A 15,252-nucleotide genomic window follows, 5' to 3' on the forward strand; every position below is an offset into this window, starting at 1 on the left:
TCAGTGTTTACTCACTGCATTTATATAGCAATAAATGCAATGACTGAGGGGTCAGGTGGTGAACTTAATATCACATCAAAATAGTAGAAAAGCTGCTTAACTTATAGATATAGGTAGATTTATTGCCTGATAACTACAATAACCTTTTTTTCATTGACTCTGTATTAAATACATTTGATCTTTTGAACAGATGCCAAGTGTGATGCATGTCAGTATGGGTTCTACAACCTTACCTATGATAACCCACTTGGCTGTACCTCTTGTCAGTGTAACCCACAAGGATCCACGTCCAGGTTTTGTAACACTCAGTCTGGTATGTGTAGCTGTAAGGATAATATAGTGGGTCGTCAGTGTGATCAGTGTGCTCCAGGCTTCCATAACTTTGCCCAGGGTTGTCTCCCCTGTCAGTGTGACATCCAGGGTACCATAGAGGACACCTTTTGTGACCCAGTGACTGGCCAGTGTGTGTGTAAAGTGAATACACAGGGGCAACGATGTAGTGAATGTAGGGATGGTAGTTTTGGATTTGGAGCATCTTCTGTGAAAGGCTGTTACGACTGTACTTGTAACTTAGCAGGCACGCTCAACAGCTCATTGACCTGTGACAAGACAACTGGTAGCTGTATGTGTAAGAACAATGTGGAGGGCACTAATTGTAATGTATGTAAAGGCAATACCTTTGGTCTCAATATCACTAACTCTGAAGGCTGTGAGCCATGTGACTGTGACCCGTCAGGGACCCAGGGAGGAAATTCTGGCGGTGTCATTAGTGACCTCTCTTGTAACCAGAACACTGGTCAATGTACTTGTCTGGCCAACAGGATTGGCCGTCGTTGTGATGACTGTGATAAGGGTAAGTCAACAACTAATGGTATGGTTTCTATTTATGTAACTAATGTTAAACTGGGTTTTTTTAAAGGCCTGATTCAGATTTGATGCGAAAACATATTTGAAATACTACGATTTGCAGATAATATGTATGAATACTATCTTGCCCACACAGGATATTACTATAACCCTGACCCTGGTGTCGGATGTAACAGTTGTGGGTGTAACCGTGCTGCCACCATCCCACAGACCTACTGTGATTCACAGACAGGCCAGTGTCAGTGCAAGGGAGACAACACAGGTGTTGTAGGGAAAACCTGTTCTGAGTGTATGGAAGGCTATTACAAATTTGACCGTGTCACAGGAACGTAAGTGATGATGAGCAGAAATTTCCTTAGAAATGTTTTTTTGGTTTTTAAATGTCATCTTTTGTTATGTTATGGATTATGTTACTGTATGTGACATGTGTGTTAACAGGTGTTCCTTCTGTGACTGTTCTCCTGCTGGAACTGTCAATCAAAATCAGACCTGTGATCCTGTGTCAGGAAACTGCGAGTGTAAGATATTTGTCACAGAGCGCAGGTGTGATACCTGTACTGCTGATGCTAGTTTCCTGGATGAAGCAAACCCCTATGGCTGCAGTAAAGGTAAACAGCTCCTGTGACTTTTACAGGTTTAACTGAAATATACTCACACATCCATATTGAATGTTTTTCTTCGCTTTACTGCCGTGCTTCACAACTGGGGTTGTTCATGTTTCTCGAAAAGCTGGAATAGACCTGTCTGTGCTGACATGGTTGTGTCTTTGGGTGAGACACTTTATGCTTATTGCTGAGAATGGCATGTAATGGGCCTCCAATATGTTGTTCAGAGAAGTATCCGCCAGCTACAAGGAGACTCAGAATGACCCAGGATGTTGATTGGGCAATAAATCCCAAAAACAAACACTACTGTAAACATACATATTTTAATGATAATCCCGTTTTAGCATTTTTCACACTTAACATGTTATTGCACTTTTAAACTGTGACAAACAACTTGCCACTATTTTAACTTACCCACTCCAACTAACAAATGTGTCTTACAAAAACAAGAGTTCTATTCATGGGAGGTAAATATGAAAGAAACAGTTATAAAAGTTATCTGCCTTTCTCTAGTAGATGATCTGTTACTGTCTAAAACATGTTGTATATATTTGCTGTATAGCATTGCTGACACATTGAAAACATGATAGATTAGTAAATATACATCCACAAAAGATACAAACCAAGTTGACACAATTTAGTGCTAGGATTTACTCAGGGAGGATGCTAAAATTTCACTACAACAAAAAATCTACATTTACAGTATATATTATTATGCCTCTCTTACAAAATGTACATACCAGAATGTCAATAGCTGATTACCTCTTGTCCTTTATCTGTATACTAAGATTTACTAAGATAGACATACATGTTTTATTTGGATAAATGTATGACAAAAGGTACATTTATTCTGCAACCAGTTAATTGTGATAAAGTGATGAATTATTCCTGTCACAAATTAATTCTTGGCTCCATTGTGATAAAGTGATGAATTATTCCAGTCACAAATTAATTTTCACCTCCATTGTGATAAAGTGATAATTATCCCATTCACAAATTAATGTTTGGGGCAAGCAAGTTATTGTTACGCACATTTTTTTTGGTTTTTTTACACACATTTCTACTTCAATCAATGTTTAGATATATATGCTACATTTCATGACAGTGTTCACGTGATCATGTGGTGCTGTGCATTTGCTCATTTTAGAAAATGTGTCTTAAACATTTTCCACCTATAACTACCATGGATGAAGACTAATGAACAAAGATGTGACATTTGAACTTGATAGTTTCTTTCTATTTGTGTCTGTTGCAGAGCCTACCCAGCAGCCACCACCATCACATGAACAGATCAACTCAACCACCCTGAAGTTGATGTGGCAACAACCAGATTACCCCAATGGCATCATTATACAGTACAAGCTCTATAGAAATGGCACACTAGTGTTTACTGGGCAAGGTCAGAATTCATTCTATAATTTTATGGTTACTTTAATTTCTGTCAAAAAAAACAAGATTCACTTTTCTAATGAGAAATTGGTATGATTACATGTTGTTAAGTTAATATGTTTTAATCAATGTAAAACTGAACTATAGTAGCTCTTCCATTGGTATCTACAGGTAAGGTTTCTTTTTCTGAAAAAAAACAACATAAATTATCTTGTGTCATATTCTTACTCCTTCATTTCCAAAATGCTCTGCAGAAGAAACATTAATCAAATTATGGTTCTATATAATGCTAAATTGTTATGTTTTAGAGACTGAATACCTGGACGTAAATTTGGCAGCATATGTTCGTTACGCTTATGTAGTGGAAGCAACAAATGACTTCGGCAGTGTCTTAAGTTCACCTGTAACTTTCCGTACTTTACCTGGTAGCCCAACAGGTATGGTCATTGTTTACATCACAGATGTCCATTCCCGAAGTGCCTCCTTCTCCTGGAACCAACCTGTGAACATGAACGGCCCTCTGGTCAACTACAGTGTAACTGCTGCCAGTCCTAGTCAGCCAACACGAAGCGTTCACTGGACAGGACTAAGTCGACAGGCCAACGTCACAGACTTTGTACCATTTACAAATTACACAATTATTGTGGAGACTTGTACACCAGGAGGATGCTTAGACAGTTGGCCTGCCCTTTTTGTCACAAAGTCAGACATGCCATCTGGGATGAAAGACCCTGTCATCACAACACTTAGTGAGACAGAACTACTCATTAGCTGGGAACCACCAGCAGAGGCAAATGGTAAGACTCTCGACCCTTGGGGCTTAAGGTTCAAGTCAGTCTCCATCAATCAAATAACACAGAGGGTCAGACGTCTTGTAGTCACTTCCTCTGTAAAAACTAGTGATGTTTTAAATAACACAGACAAGAGTTACAGAAGTTACTAGAATAATGATACAATTCAAGTCGGTCACAGATGTCAATCATCAAGGCTTTTCGTAGGAAAATTGTACTGGTAAGATTTTTAGGTTTATGATAGGCTTCAGACTCCCAGGTTCAGCAAGTCAGCAATAAAGATAACACTAACATCCCAGTTTAGCCAGGTAGACTAAATGTAAAGATTAGCCAGACTAAGATAAAGCTTCAGGTCATGAAATGATCCAATGGAGGAAAAAGTGTTAGGATTGTGAATACCCTGACAGTTGTACTTACATACTCATTAGATGTGTTACTCATCTTATGCTTTTGGACCAGTTTTAAGGATTATACTTTTAGGAATGAATATTTGATATTATGAAAGCTAATAACAAATGTTACAGGTGTGATAATTTTCTATGAGTTATGGATCCGCGGTTATGCCATTAATGGGACACGTGATCCGCTAGAGACAAGAATATTTCACCCGAGTGGACAGTTCAACCCACGTCCTACCCTCTCCCCACAGGAAAACATCCTTCCACCCCCAGAAACATCATTCACAGTAACTGGACTCAATCCATTTTCCTTGTATGAATTTCAGGTAAGTTCTTTAATTTTGTTGTTTTATATCTATATCTGATACCAACTCTCTGTGATGGGGAAACTGAAATAAAGAATGATAGTTCTATTCTTCTGCCATGTCTTAAACGCTTATGGTAAAACTGAATGTAATCAAAACTCTGTGCACATTAAGCTAGTTCAGACAAGAAACGTTGTGATTGAATGTTGCTATATAATCGAGGATTGTAAGTTTTATGGTGACAGAGATCTAGCTATCTACATAATCAAATATTTTACATGTTGTATTGCACTACAATGAACATAACTGTTTGTTTTCTCATTATGGCAGATTATTTATTTGTAATGTCAGTTTTTACCTCATGTTAATTGAAAAATTTCCTGTTTGCACATGGAAATCAGTATGATTTTAACTTGTTATTTAAGTTTTATAAAGGTTGAGAAATTGATAATATTTTAACTTGTTATTTAAGTTCTGTAAAGGTTGAGAAATTGATAAGATTTTAACTTGTTATTTAAGTTCTGTAAAGGTTGAGAAATTGATAAGATTTTAACTTGTCATTTAAGTTCTGTAAAGGTTGAGAAATTGATAAGATTTTAACTTGTCATTTAAGTTCTGTAAAGGTGGAGAAAATTGATAAGATTTTAACTTGTTATTTAAGTTCTGTAAAGGTTGAGAAATTGATAAGATTTTAACTTGTTATTTAAGTTCTGTAAAGGTGGAGAAAATTGATAAGATTTTAACTTGTTATTTAAGTTCTGTAAAGGTGGAGAAATTGATAAGATTTTAACTTGTTATTTAAGTTCTGTAAAGGTTGAGAAATTGATAAGATTTTAACTTGTTATTTAAGTTCTGTAAAGGTTGAGAAATTGTTAAGATTTTAACTTGTTATTTAAGTTCTGTAAAGGTTGAGAAATTGATAAGATTTTAACTTGTTATTTAAGTTCTGTAAAGGTTGAGAAATTGATAAGATTTTAACTTGTTATTTAAGTTCTGTAAATGTGGAGAAATTGATAAGATTTTAACTTGTTATTTAAGTTCTGTAAAGGTTGAGAAATTGATAAGATTTTAACTTGTTATTTAAGTTCTGTAAAGGTTGAGAAATTGATAAGATTTTAACTTGTTATTTAAGTTCTGTAAAGGTTGAGAAATTGATAAGATTTTAACTTGTTATTTAAGTTCTGTAAAGGTGGAGAAATTGATAAGATTTTAACTTGTTATTTAAGTTCTGTAAAGGTTGAGAAATTGATAAGATTTTAACTTGTTATTTAAGTTCTGTAAAGGTTGAGAAATTGTTAAGATTTTAACTTGTTATTTAAGTTCTGTAAAGGTTGAGAAATTGTTAAGATTTTAACTTGTTATTTAAGTTCTGTAAAGGTTGAGAAATTGATAAGATTTTAACTTGTTATTTAAGTTTTATAAAGGTTGAGAAATTGATAATATTTTAACTTGTTATTTAAGTTCTGTAAAGGTTGAGAAATTGATAAGATTTTAACTTGTTATTTAAGTTCTGTAAAGGTTGAGAAATTGATAAGATTTTAACTTGTCATTTAAGTTCTGTAAAGGTTGAGAAATTGATAAGATTTTAACTTGTTATTTAAGTTCAGTAAAGGTGGAGAAAATTGATAAGATTTTAACTTGTTATTTAAGTTCTGTAAAGGTTGAGAAATTGATAAGATTTTAACTTGTTATTTAAGTTCTGTAAAGGTGGAGAAATTGATAAGATTTTAACTTGTTATTTAAGTTCTGTAAAGGTTGAGAAAATTGATAAGATTTTAACTTGTTATTTAAGTTCTGTAAAGGTGGAGAAATTGATAAGATTTTAACTTGTTATTTAAGTTCTGTAAAGGTGGAGAAATTGATAAGATTTTAACTTGTTATTTAAGTTCTGTAAAGGTTGAGAAATTGATAAGATTTTAACTTGTTATTTAAGTTCTGTAAAGGTTGAGAAATTGATAAGATTTTAACTTGTTATTTAAGTTCTGTAAAGGTTGAGAAATTGATAAGATTTTAACTTGTTATTTAAGTTCTGTCAAGGTGGAGAAAATTGATAAGATTTTAACTTGTTATTTAAGTTCTGTAAAGGATGAGAAATTGATAAGATTTTAACTTGTTATTTAAGTTCTGTAAAGGTTGAGAAATTGATAAGATTTTAACTTGTTATTTAAGTTCTGTAAAGGTGGAGAAAATTGATAAGATTTTAACTTGTTATTTAAGTTCTGTAAAGGTTGAGAAATTGTTAAGATTTTAACTTGTTATTTAAGTTCTGTAAAGGTGGAGAAATTGATAAGATTTTTACTTGTTATTTAAGTTCTGTAAAGGTTGAGAAATTGATAAGATTTTAACTTGTTATTTAAGTTCTGTCAAGGTGGAGAAAATTTATCATCCCCATTGGGAACCTATCTGACTACATGATTTATAGCTTCACTTTGGTGAGGATGTCTGTTATGTATCAAAAGTAGATACTCTGACCTATATTTTGACCTTTGACCTACAACAGAGAAAATTTTAGTCAGGGCTATATCTCCTTCACTATTTATCACTGGAACTTCATTTTTGTGGTATCAAATCACCATGGTGAGGCAGTGTGTTATGTATCAAATGTAGGTCACTCTGACCCACATTTTGACCTTTTACCTGAATCAAAGTAGAGTTTGTTAGGGTTCCATCATCCGTGCTCCTTATCACTAGAACTTCATGCTTGGTTTTTAGATTCACCGTTATTTAGGGTATGTTTAGGTTCAGAAATGAAAAATAATTTAACTTCTTATTGAAGTTATATGAAGGTTCAGAAATAAAGAAGAAATTGACTTGTTATTTAAGTGATATGATGGTACAGAAATCATCAAGAATTGAACATGTCATTTCAGTTATTTACATGCACAATATTGGATTCTGACTTCCTAATTGTTACTGTGGATGATTAGTTCTCTGACTTATTAATCTTCATACATGTATCTTAATGTCAAATTGGGTGGTCAGTCTGTAAAACACTTATTTATACTGATTTATAAAGAAGCATAGAATACTGTAATAGCATCCATTAGTTTTTGGTCCTAATGAAATTCCTGATATAAGTTATTTTCTGGAAATTTTGTTTCACCTGATGAGTTGTATGTCATTCAAAGAGCTTTAACCATGTATAAGGATTCCACTGCATAAAGTAATTAATCATTTGACTCATTAATTCCAGAACTTGATACATTTAATGACTAGGTGAATGATAGAACTTGTGTGTTTTAATTATCTATCAAGGTTCTAGCTGAAAACAGTGTAGGAAAGACAGCGAGTGCCTGGATAACAGCCAGGACAGGGGAGGCTCCACCTCTGTTTACTCCTGCCCCTACCATGACCCCTATCAGCAGTACTGAGTTACAGGTGAAATGGACAGGCCCCACTATGGAGGAATCGCGTGGCACCATCAGCTCGTATCTACTATACTATCTGAAGATGAACAATCGTACCCTGCATCCTTTTGCTCCTCCATTCACATGGATAGTAAGTTCTTGAACATTGTGACAAACTCAGACCAGAAAATATGATAGGTATTCACTGTATGTCATTTTAAGAAAATATTGAGATTGACATTGTTGATCAAAATATTTGTGGATTTTTTCGAAAATAAGACTAAGATTTGAAAATTCAATGATGTTTTCAAGATGAATTTGTAGTAATGAAAATTGTGTGTCTGATGCCTGGATTTATAAGTGGTCATGCTTTGTAATTTGATTACTTAGGTTTCTTTTGCAATAAATAGATAAACGTCAGGTTTCTATAGAGGAATGGCAATAAGGCCTGAGAACTGCATGACTTAAAATTAACTATGTCAAATAGCATGGTATCAGGATTATTATCAAACAAATGTTACTCTGTATTGATGAAGATATGCATAAAAACTTGATATTTTTAGTTACTTAGTAACACAAGTGGAGATACGATGACTCATGTGGTTGACCAATTGAAAGCCTACACCAACTACACATTCATTGTTGGGGCCTGTAACAGTATGGGCTGTGTCAACAGCACAGAGGGATATGGCTTCACCCTCCAGGATGGTACAGTACTACGTTTTATACTGAATGTGGTATATGTAGTGGATACCTGTTGTGGTTCCCTTAATTATTATAAAAGTCTCCATTGTGTTCACCCCAAACTGTATAAGAAGATAATCTTGTTTTTAGTCTTTCTTTTCTGTTTTACTTTGCGTTGTTGTTTCAATTATCTGATTCTTTCATTGACCCCCATCAATTTGGTATGAATTAGTCCCTTATTGTAATGACTATTTATAGAACAGTCCCTTATTGTAATGACTATTTATAGAACAGTCCCTTATTGTAATGGCTATTTATAGAACAGTCCCTTATTGTAATGACTATTTATAGAACAGTCCCTTATTTTAATGACTATTTATAGAACAGTCCCTGGTATGGAGGTTAATATACAAGTCTGTTGCTGTACTAGTATTTTTGTAGATATTGTTATATAAGCCTTCTGCTTGTGATTTCATCCTTTTTAAATGATTTATATGAGGACCATGTTGAAGGCTTTAGCTAACCATGTAATCCTCAGAAACTATGGATTATTATTACTGTTATTATATATCTTTTTGTCAGCTCCTACTGGGATGGGTAAGCCTGCAGTTGCTAGCCTGAACTCCACAGTTATACAAGTAGATTGGGCTCCACCCCTGTACCCTAATGGACCTGAGCCTCAATACTCGGTACAGAAGACCACGCCAGCCCTTAGCTTCCCTCCTCAGGTGGTAGCAGGCACTAGATTTCCCGGGGGAGGATACTACAAGTTTCCAGCAGAGACCATACCCTCCAATGTGGGTTTTACAGGTAAATGATGTATCTTATACTCTAGTTTGACATCTGATTTGGAAACTACTACAGAGTTCAACGTTACGAGTGTTGGATCATTCATTATAACAGTTTGACATCTGTGATAAAACCACGTCTTAGGATTTTTTAGAAAAACTTTATTTTGATTAATGATGTCAACGATTCTTTTATTTTTCTACTTAATTTATTCTGCTCTACCTCAGGCATCCAACTGTGGTTCCGTACCAGACAGCGAGATGGCCTGCTGTTGTATGCTGCTTCAGCAGGCAAACAGGAGGAATTCTTGGCTCTTCAGTTCCGAGCAGGGAGGCCTTGGTTTTTGTTTGATCCTCAAGGTGGGTCCCAGTACAAAGATATTGCCTACACAAATAGGCCAATTTATAGTAAACTATTTAGATACGTCATTTCCTCAAAATTTGTACTTCTGCTCCAGACTAGCATTTGTTGGGGTGAAATGATGTGCTTGGAAGACAATGAAAATAAGGAATCATTGAACAACTCACTTAACATGACATATTTTTGCATCAAAGTTTTTATTTTGAAAAAAGGAAATTGTCAAAAGCATACAGATGGTTGCAAAGAATAAGAGTTTAGATAAGTGTTATGTGATGTTTTGAGCGTTTAAAGATTATTTAAGCATTTCTTACCCCTATGGTTATCTTCTGTGGTCTATGATTCTTGAAACACAACTAATTACCTGTTGCTGTTCAGATTTTGTTATTCAAATTACCTAAAGTTTCTCAGCTTAGTGTCCATTGTAAAAGTGTACATATGATAATTTGAAGCACTTACAGATACTATTGGGGTGTTTCTGGCCAGGTTGTGTATCATACGTTGAAATAGATCCACAATCTGATAGTGACCGCACCTATAACGACAACACCTGGCACTTCCTGAAAGCTGTTCGAGATGATGAATATGCTGATATCTCCATTGATAATGAATTCAAAGGTTAGCTTGATGACATCATCATTTTGGGTGGTTTGGCTGATGATGTCATCACTTTGCGTGATGGTTTGCTGTGATATTTATGTCAACTTAGATACTTCAATTAGCTTTGCTAATTACTCAACTGCTTCTAGATCTGCTTGTCTCTCTAGCACGGGTAGAATGTTGTTTTTGTGCCTATTTTATCGTCATTTTATATGCCATTGTCTTGCTGTTTAAACTAGGACAAAGTTGATCAAGCAAGTAAAAAAAGATAATGTTGATTTCTGCTGAAAACAAGATATTTTTTCTTGTACATACATCAAAAATGTATCAAAGAGTTTAAACAGCAACGATAGAAGCATGACATTTATGTATGCGATGCACCAAACTGAAGCCTGCTCTGTTCCTCATTGTGTTGCATGACTATGGATAACTAGCTTAGTCAGATTAACCTGGGATTGCATTTCTGAGGGACAAGGGAATTAGATCTGTTTTATAGATATAAAGACATAAATAAACGTTCAAATATATTTTTGATTGCCCCTGTATTTTTAAAAACATCTCTATGCTTGGATGTTAGAGAATTAATTGGTTCAGAATGTAGGCTCCAGTTTGGTTTTTTCAAAATAATTAAAAAAAGAAATAACAAAACATCTAGTTGTAGGAAACATGGAGGAGTGTGTGATTTTCTTTCCCATTTATTTCCGATTCCAGATTATCTTGAAGACTTTTTGATGCTTGATCCCAGGTTTAGTTTCCTTGACAAGCTGGTGTCCAATTTTTTTTATAACACTTGTGATTTGAATGACCTACCCGTCAGGAGAAAAAATATATATTGAATACCTTCCATTAACAACCCAGCTCTTAACTCCATTTACTTTCAGTGATTTTTCACTTGAATATCAGTACTCCCAGATTTGCTACAAACTTTCCATCATGATTTTTCTGCCTTTCAGATTAACAGTTACAAATTTTGCCTGAAAGAAATAAGATTTCAGTAAAGAGTCGAAAAGTTCTAGGTTTCTATATCAAAAATGAGTTTTTCTCCAAATGGGAACAAACTGGATATATATTGAATATATATCACATATTGAAAAGTTGAATTCTCAGATGTAATATCAAATCTTTAATGAATTTAACTTTTTCTGCCTAAAAAGTTGTCACCAATGACAAAGTACAGTTGTTATATTGAAGGAATGGTGTTCCAAAATACTGGTCTAGGAACACATCTCTACACAGATTGTGACAATCAGCCAATATGGATGTTTGACTGATTTAATTTTTTCTTTTTTTTTCTCTTTGTGTAATCTGTCCTGATCACTAGGGTGTGCATCGTTTGTAACTCCCACAAATGATGAAGGGCTGCCTTACAATGACTTCACATGGCGCCACATTGTAGCCAAGCGTATAGACAGGATGGCCAACATATCCATTGACGTGTATTGGTCAGGTTTGCGTGATCACCTTGTCTAATTCTCTGTTTTGTGTTCACTTACTATCCACTGCACTGAGCACCTAATACACTTCCCATTCAGAATTTCTTTCTTTCTTTGATCACATATAAATAGAAATTCAATGAAAGAAGAAATATTGTCTCATTTCTTCAATTGCCCTTGTATGAATTTTACTCTGATAGTTGAAACATGTATTTTTATGCACTATATTGATAATATTTAGAAATTTTGAAATTTCTTTAAAAATGAATAAAAGATACACACACAAGAAAATCATAAGAGACATATATTGAAAACCAGACCATTTTACTGTTATCTGGAAAAAAGTACAGTAAGCCTTATTACATTTTGTGTAGCTTTTCGTAATTTGTTGTGATGGTGGTCATATTGGAAAATATTAGTTTTGTTCAGAAATGTGGAGTCTGTTTTATCTCCATTCAATTCAGATTATATAATATCCAGATCTGGTCTTTTTCCATTCTTACACATGCATGTCTATTTTGTAAAGAAATATAAATATATATTTGTAAATGATACTCGAACATCATTAAAGAGAAATACCCATTCTACAATCTACACAGTATCATTTATACTATACATTGCTTTAACAGATAAAATTAATATTTCCAAACGAAAAATTGTCCAAAGATATCAAATAAAAGCATATGGAATTTATCTACCAAATGTGGAGATTATTTCAGTGGCAAGTGAATAGTGTTAGTGGATTAAAATAGTTTACCATCCTGGTGCTGTATATACTGTTAATATATACATTTTAGTGGTAATATGTCATTTTTAATGTTTGTATACTGTAAATATATACATTTTAGTGGTAATATGTCATTTTTAATGTTTGTATACTGTAAATATATACATTTTAGTGGTAATATGTCATTTTTAAGGTTTATATATTGTAAATATATACATTTTAGTGGTAATATGTCATTTTTAAGGTTTATATACTGTAAATATATACATTTTAGTGGTAATATGTCATTTTTAAGGTTAATATATTGTAAATATATACATTTTAGTGGTAATATGTCATTTTTAAGGTTTATATACTGTAAATATATACATTTTAGTGGTAATATGTCATTTTTAAGGTTTATATATTGTAAATATATACATTTTAGTGGTAATATGTCATTTTTAAGGTTTATATACTGTAAATATATACATTTTAGTGGTAATATGTCATTTTAAAGGTTTTCATGCTGAAAGTGTTGTAGTCAAACAATAACAGTCTTTATTTTTTTTATGCTGATTATATGGTAACAAAAAAGTGTTAATGTGCTAACATTTGATTGTGCCAAAGTACTTTTAGAGTAGAATCTGTTTCAACCAAAAAGTGACATTTTTCTAGCCAAGTTTCATTTGATATTCAGGACGCAGGGAAAACTTGTGTGCCAGTGGAACCATTATAGGTCCAAGTTCTGGTTTATATGTGGGTGGTCTGCCGACCGACTACGTGATACGAAGACAAGATGATGACACTCGTGTACAGGTACTATGGTCCACAGATACAAAGAGGAGTTAAAAACTTACATTTATATTCAGTGGAGTTGCTCGTTTACAATTTTTTATGCATTTTTAAATGAAGTTTTTCTTAATGAAATTTAGAGTTCATTAGATTTGTAAATAATAGTTTGTTAATCTTTTTTTTTGTAATATACATATGATCACCAGTACCAGTTTAATGTAAGAAAAATGCACATCACTACACAATATCTGAGTGATGCAGGAGAGATTAACCACTCAGTCAGGATAAAATGTCATATAAATGACTAATGGTAGCTCAGATTTCTATCACATATTAACAATGCACAGGATATTGCTACATTAGGAAAATGATAAATACAATTAAGAAGATACACACCAGCTCATACTGTTATACTTGTAGTCACTTAAAGGACGCTTTGAAGTCAGAACTTTACTTCAATGGTAATATTTTGCAGACCATTGTAAGATAATACCTGATTAAAATGCTGTAGATGTCTGATAATGATTGCTAGTTTCCAGATCTGTACTATTCCAGATAATCCGTCAGGGTTTCCAGGGATGTATCCGAGACATCCAGATCTTACACCAAGTGTACCCTGTGGAGGTGTGGAAACCACTAGACTGGAACACTGCGGAGACCAACGACCTTGCTTACTTCAACTGGCAGGGATGCCCAATTAACTTGGACCGAGGCTATCATTTTCAGGGTCAAGGTTTCATGACTCTTCCTAATGACTACTGGACACTGGGTGATAGACAGGAGCTCCGATTTGCCTTTCGAACAGACATGCACACCGGTCTGCTATTCTTTACTCATGGAGGGCCAGGCGTGTATGCATTCGTGGCTCTATTAGAAGGTTCTCTGTATTTTGAATTCTCCAACAATGTAGCGACAGGAAGTGTGACATTAAGGCCGACTGATACTGATTTCTGTGATGGAAAATGGTATGATACCTTGGCATATAAGAACCATCAGGAGGCAACAATTACAGTGTCAAATGGTGGAGGAACGGCAACACAAGGAGACCCAAGCTTCAGGCTGAGGGTTCAGCCAATTTCTGACCTGTATGTTGGTGGAGTGCCTGTCAATTCTGAAGCATATAATTTTATCATTAGATACAAACTTTCAGCACCGCTGGAGGGTAAGTTACACGATTTGTCATCTAATTGTATATATGTTCGCTTTAAATCATCCTTCTCCTATAAAAATATCACCCAAGAAATGTAGCATCTAGTAGATAATTCACATACAGATAAGACTCTGCATGATATTTGTTGTTATTTGTACATGTTTGTCTGTTTTGATTTTGATTCTGATTCTGGAACCGCAACTGATAAAATTTGATCTTTTTTTACAACACTCAAGAGTTTGGTGGATGTCTGGCTGACCTTAGAATTGGTGAATTTAGCCCTTACTACTTGGTTTACATGAATGCTATCACTCTGGTGAAAATCGTTGAGAATGTCAACCTAGATGGATGTACACCTTACCATCTCCCTGCAGTAACCTGTCGTGATGATGTTGTTGAATATATCTACAATGGCACAGAGACCACCCACCTTGATGCTGACCTTCACCCTTATTCAGGTCTGTCATGGACAAACTTTCGTTAAAAATCTATTGAAATTCATACAGCTATCAATGCTGATATGTTCAATTTTGAAAAGTTCTTGATATTATGGAAATGAATGAAATTGATCTTACACAGCTGGCCGAAGTTTGGCTTTAATGCCTTATGATTGATATTATGTTGTACTTTAGATTATTTGTACCGAGTGGTGGCCAGCAATGATGCAGGCTGGGTGTCAAGTTCCTGGGGTTATGGCCAGACCAAAGAAGGGGGTCAGTATAACAAAACTATCTGAAGGTTTGAATTTAGATAGTTAAAAGCTTTATTTAACAATTTTTGTTTAGTTGATCCAAATACTTGTTTGAAAATACAACCATGTAAATGATGATGTGGATGAATGATAATTACATAACTAATAGAATTTAAAATTTGAAACCCGTATGAGTTAAAATGGATCCTTATCTGTTATAGTTAAAACTTTGTATGACCTGTAAAAACTATCAATTTTCAAGTGGTTGATTCTACAGTAATATAATGGTGAGAATAAGATACTTAAATCTTTGTTTTTTAGTCGGTTTTGGTTGATAGCGCAATA

The 15,252-nt window shown here is 34.2% G+C and overlaps 1 protein-coding gene across 1 annotated transcript in view; it reads left to right on the plus strand.

Annotated features, from left to right (window-relative positions):
• Nucleotides 1–15,252, plus strand: part of LOC132550473 (usherin-like) — a 64,312-nt gene that overhangs the window by 11,780 nt on the left and 37,280 nt on the right. Inside the window, exons 11-25 of the mRNA XM_060214541.1 lie at nucleotides 191–853; nucleotides 1,004–1,196; nucleotides 1,306–1,475; nucleotides 2,728–2,881; nucleotides 3,174–3,658; nucleotides 4,177–4,376; nucleotides 7,611–7,853; nucleotides 8,266–8,410; nucleotides 8,969–9,196; nucleotides 9,403–9,534; nucleotides 11,454–11,579; nucleotides 12,972–13,090; nucleotides 13,622–14,228; nucleotides 14,453–14,674; nucleotides 14,849–14,929. Of these exons, the coding sequence (XP_060070524.1) occupies nucleotides 191–853; nucleotides 1,004–1,196; nucleotides 1,306–1,475; nucleotides 2,728–2,881; nucleotides 3,174–3,658; nucleotides 4,177–4,376; nucleotides 7,611–7,853; nucleotides 8,266–8,410; nucleotides 8,969–9,196; nucleotides 9,403–9,534; nucleotides 11,454–11,579; nucleotides 12,972–13,090; nucleotides 13,622–14,228; nucleotides 14,453–14,674; nucleotides 14,849–14,929 (3,768 nt within the window). The remainder of the gene's footprint in view (nucleotides 1–190; nucleotides 854–1,003; nucleotides 1,197–1,305; nucleotides 1,476–2,727; nucleotides 2,882–3,173; nucleotides 3,659–4,176; nucleotides 4,377–7,610; nucleotides 7,854–8,265; nucleotides 8,411–8,968; nucleotides 9,197–9,402; nucleotides 9,535–11,453; nucleotides 11,580–12,971; nucleotides 13,091–13,621; nucleotides 14,229–14,452; nucleotides 14,675–14,848; nucleotides 14,930–15,252) is intronic.

Source organism: Ylistrum balloti, unplaced genomic scaffold (assembly GCF_031769215.1).
Source record: "Ylistrum balloti isolate Yb309-2 unplaced genomic scaffold, AGI_CSIRO_Ybal_v1 Utg370126, whole genome shotgun sequence".
NCBI classification, from domain to species: Eukaryota; Metazoa; Mollusca; class Bivalvia; order Pectinida; family Pectinidae; genus Ylistrum; species Ylistrum balloti.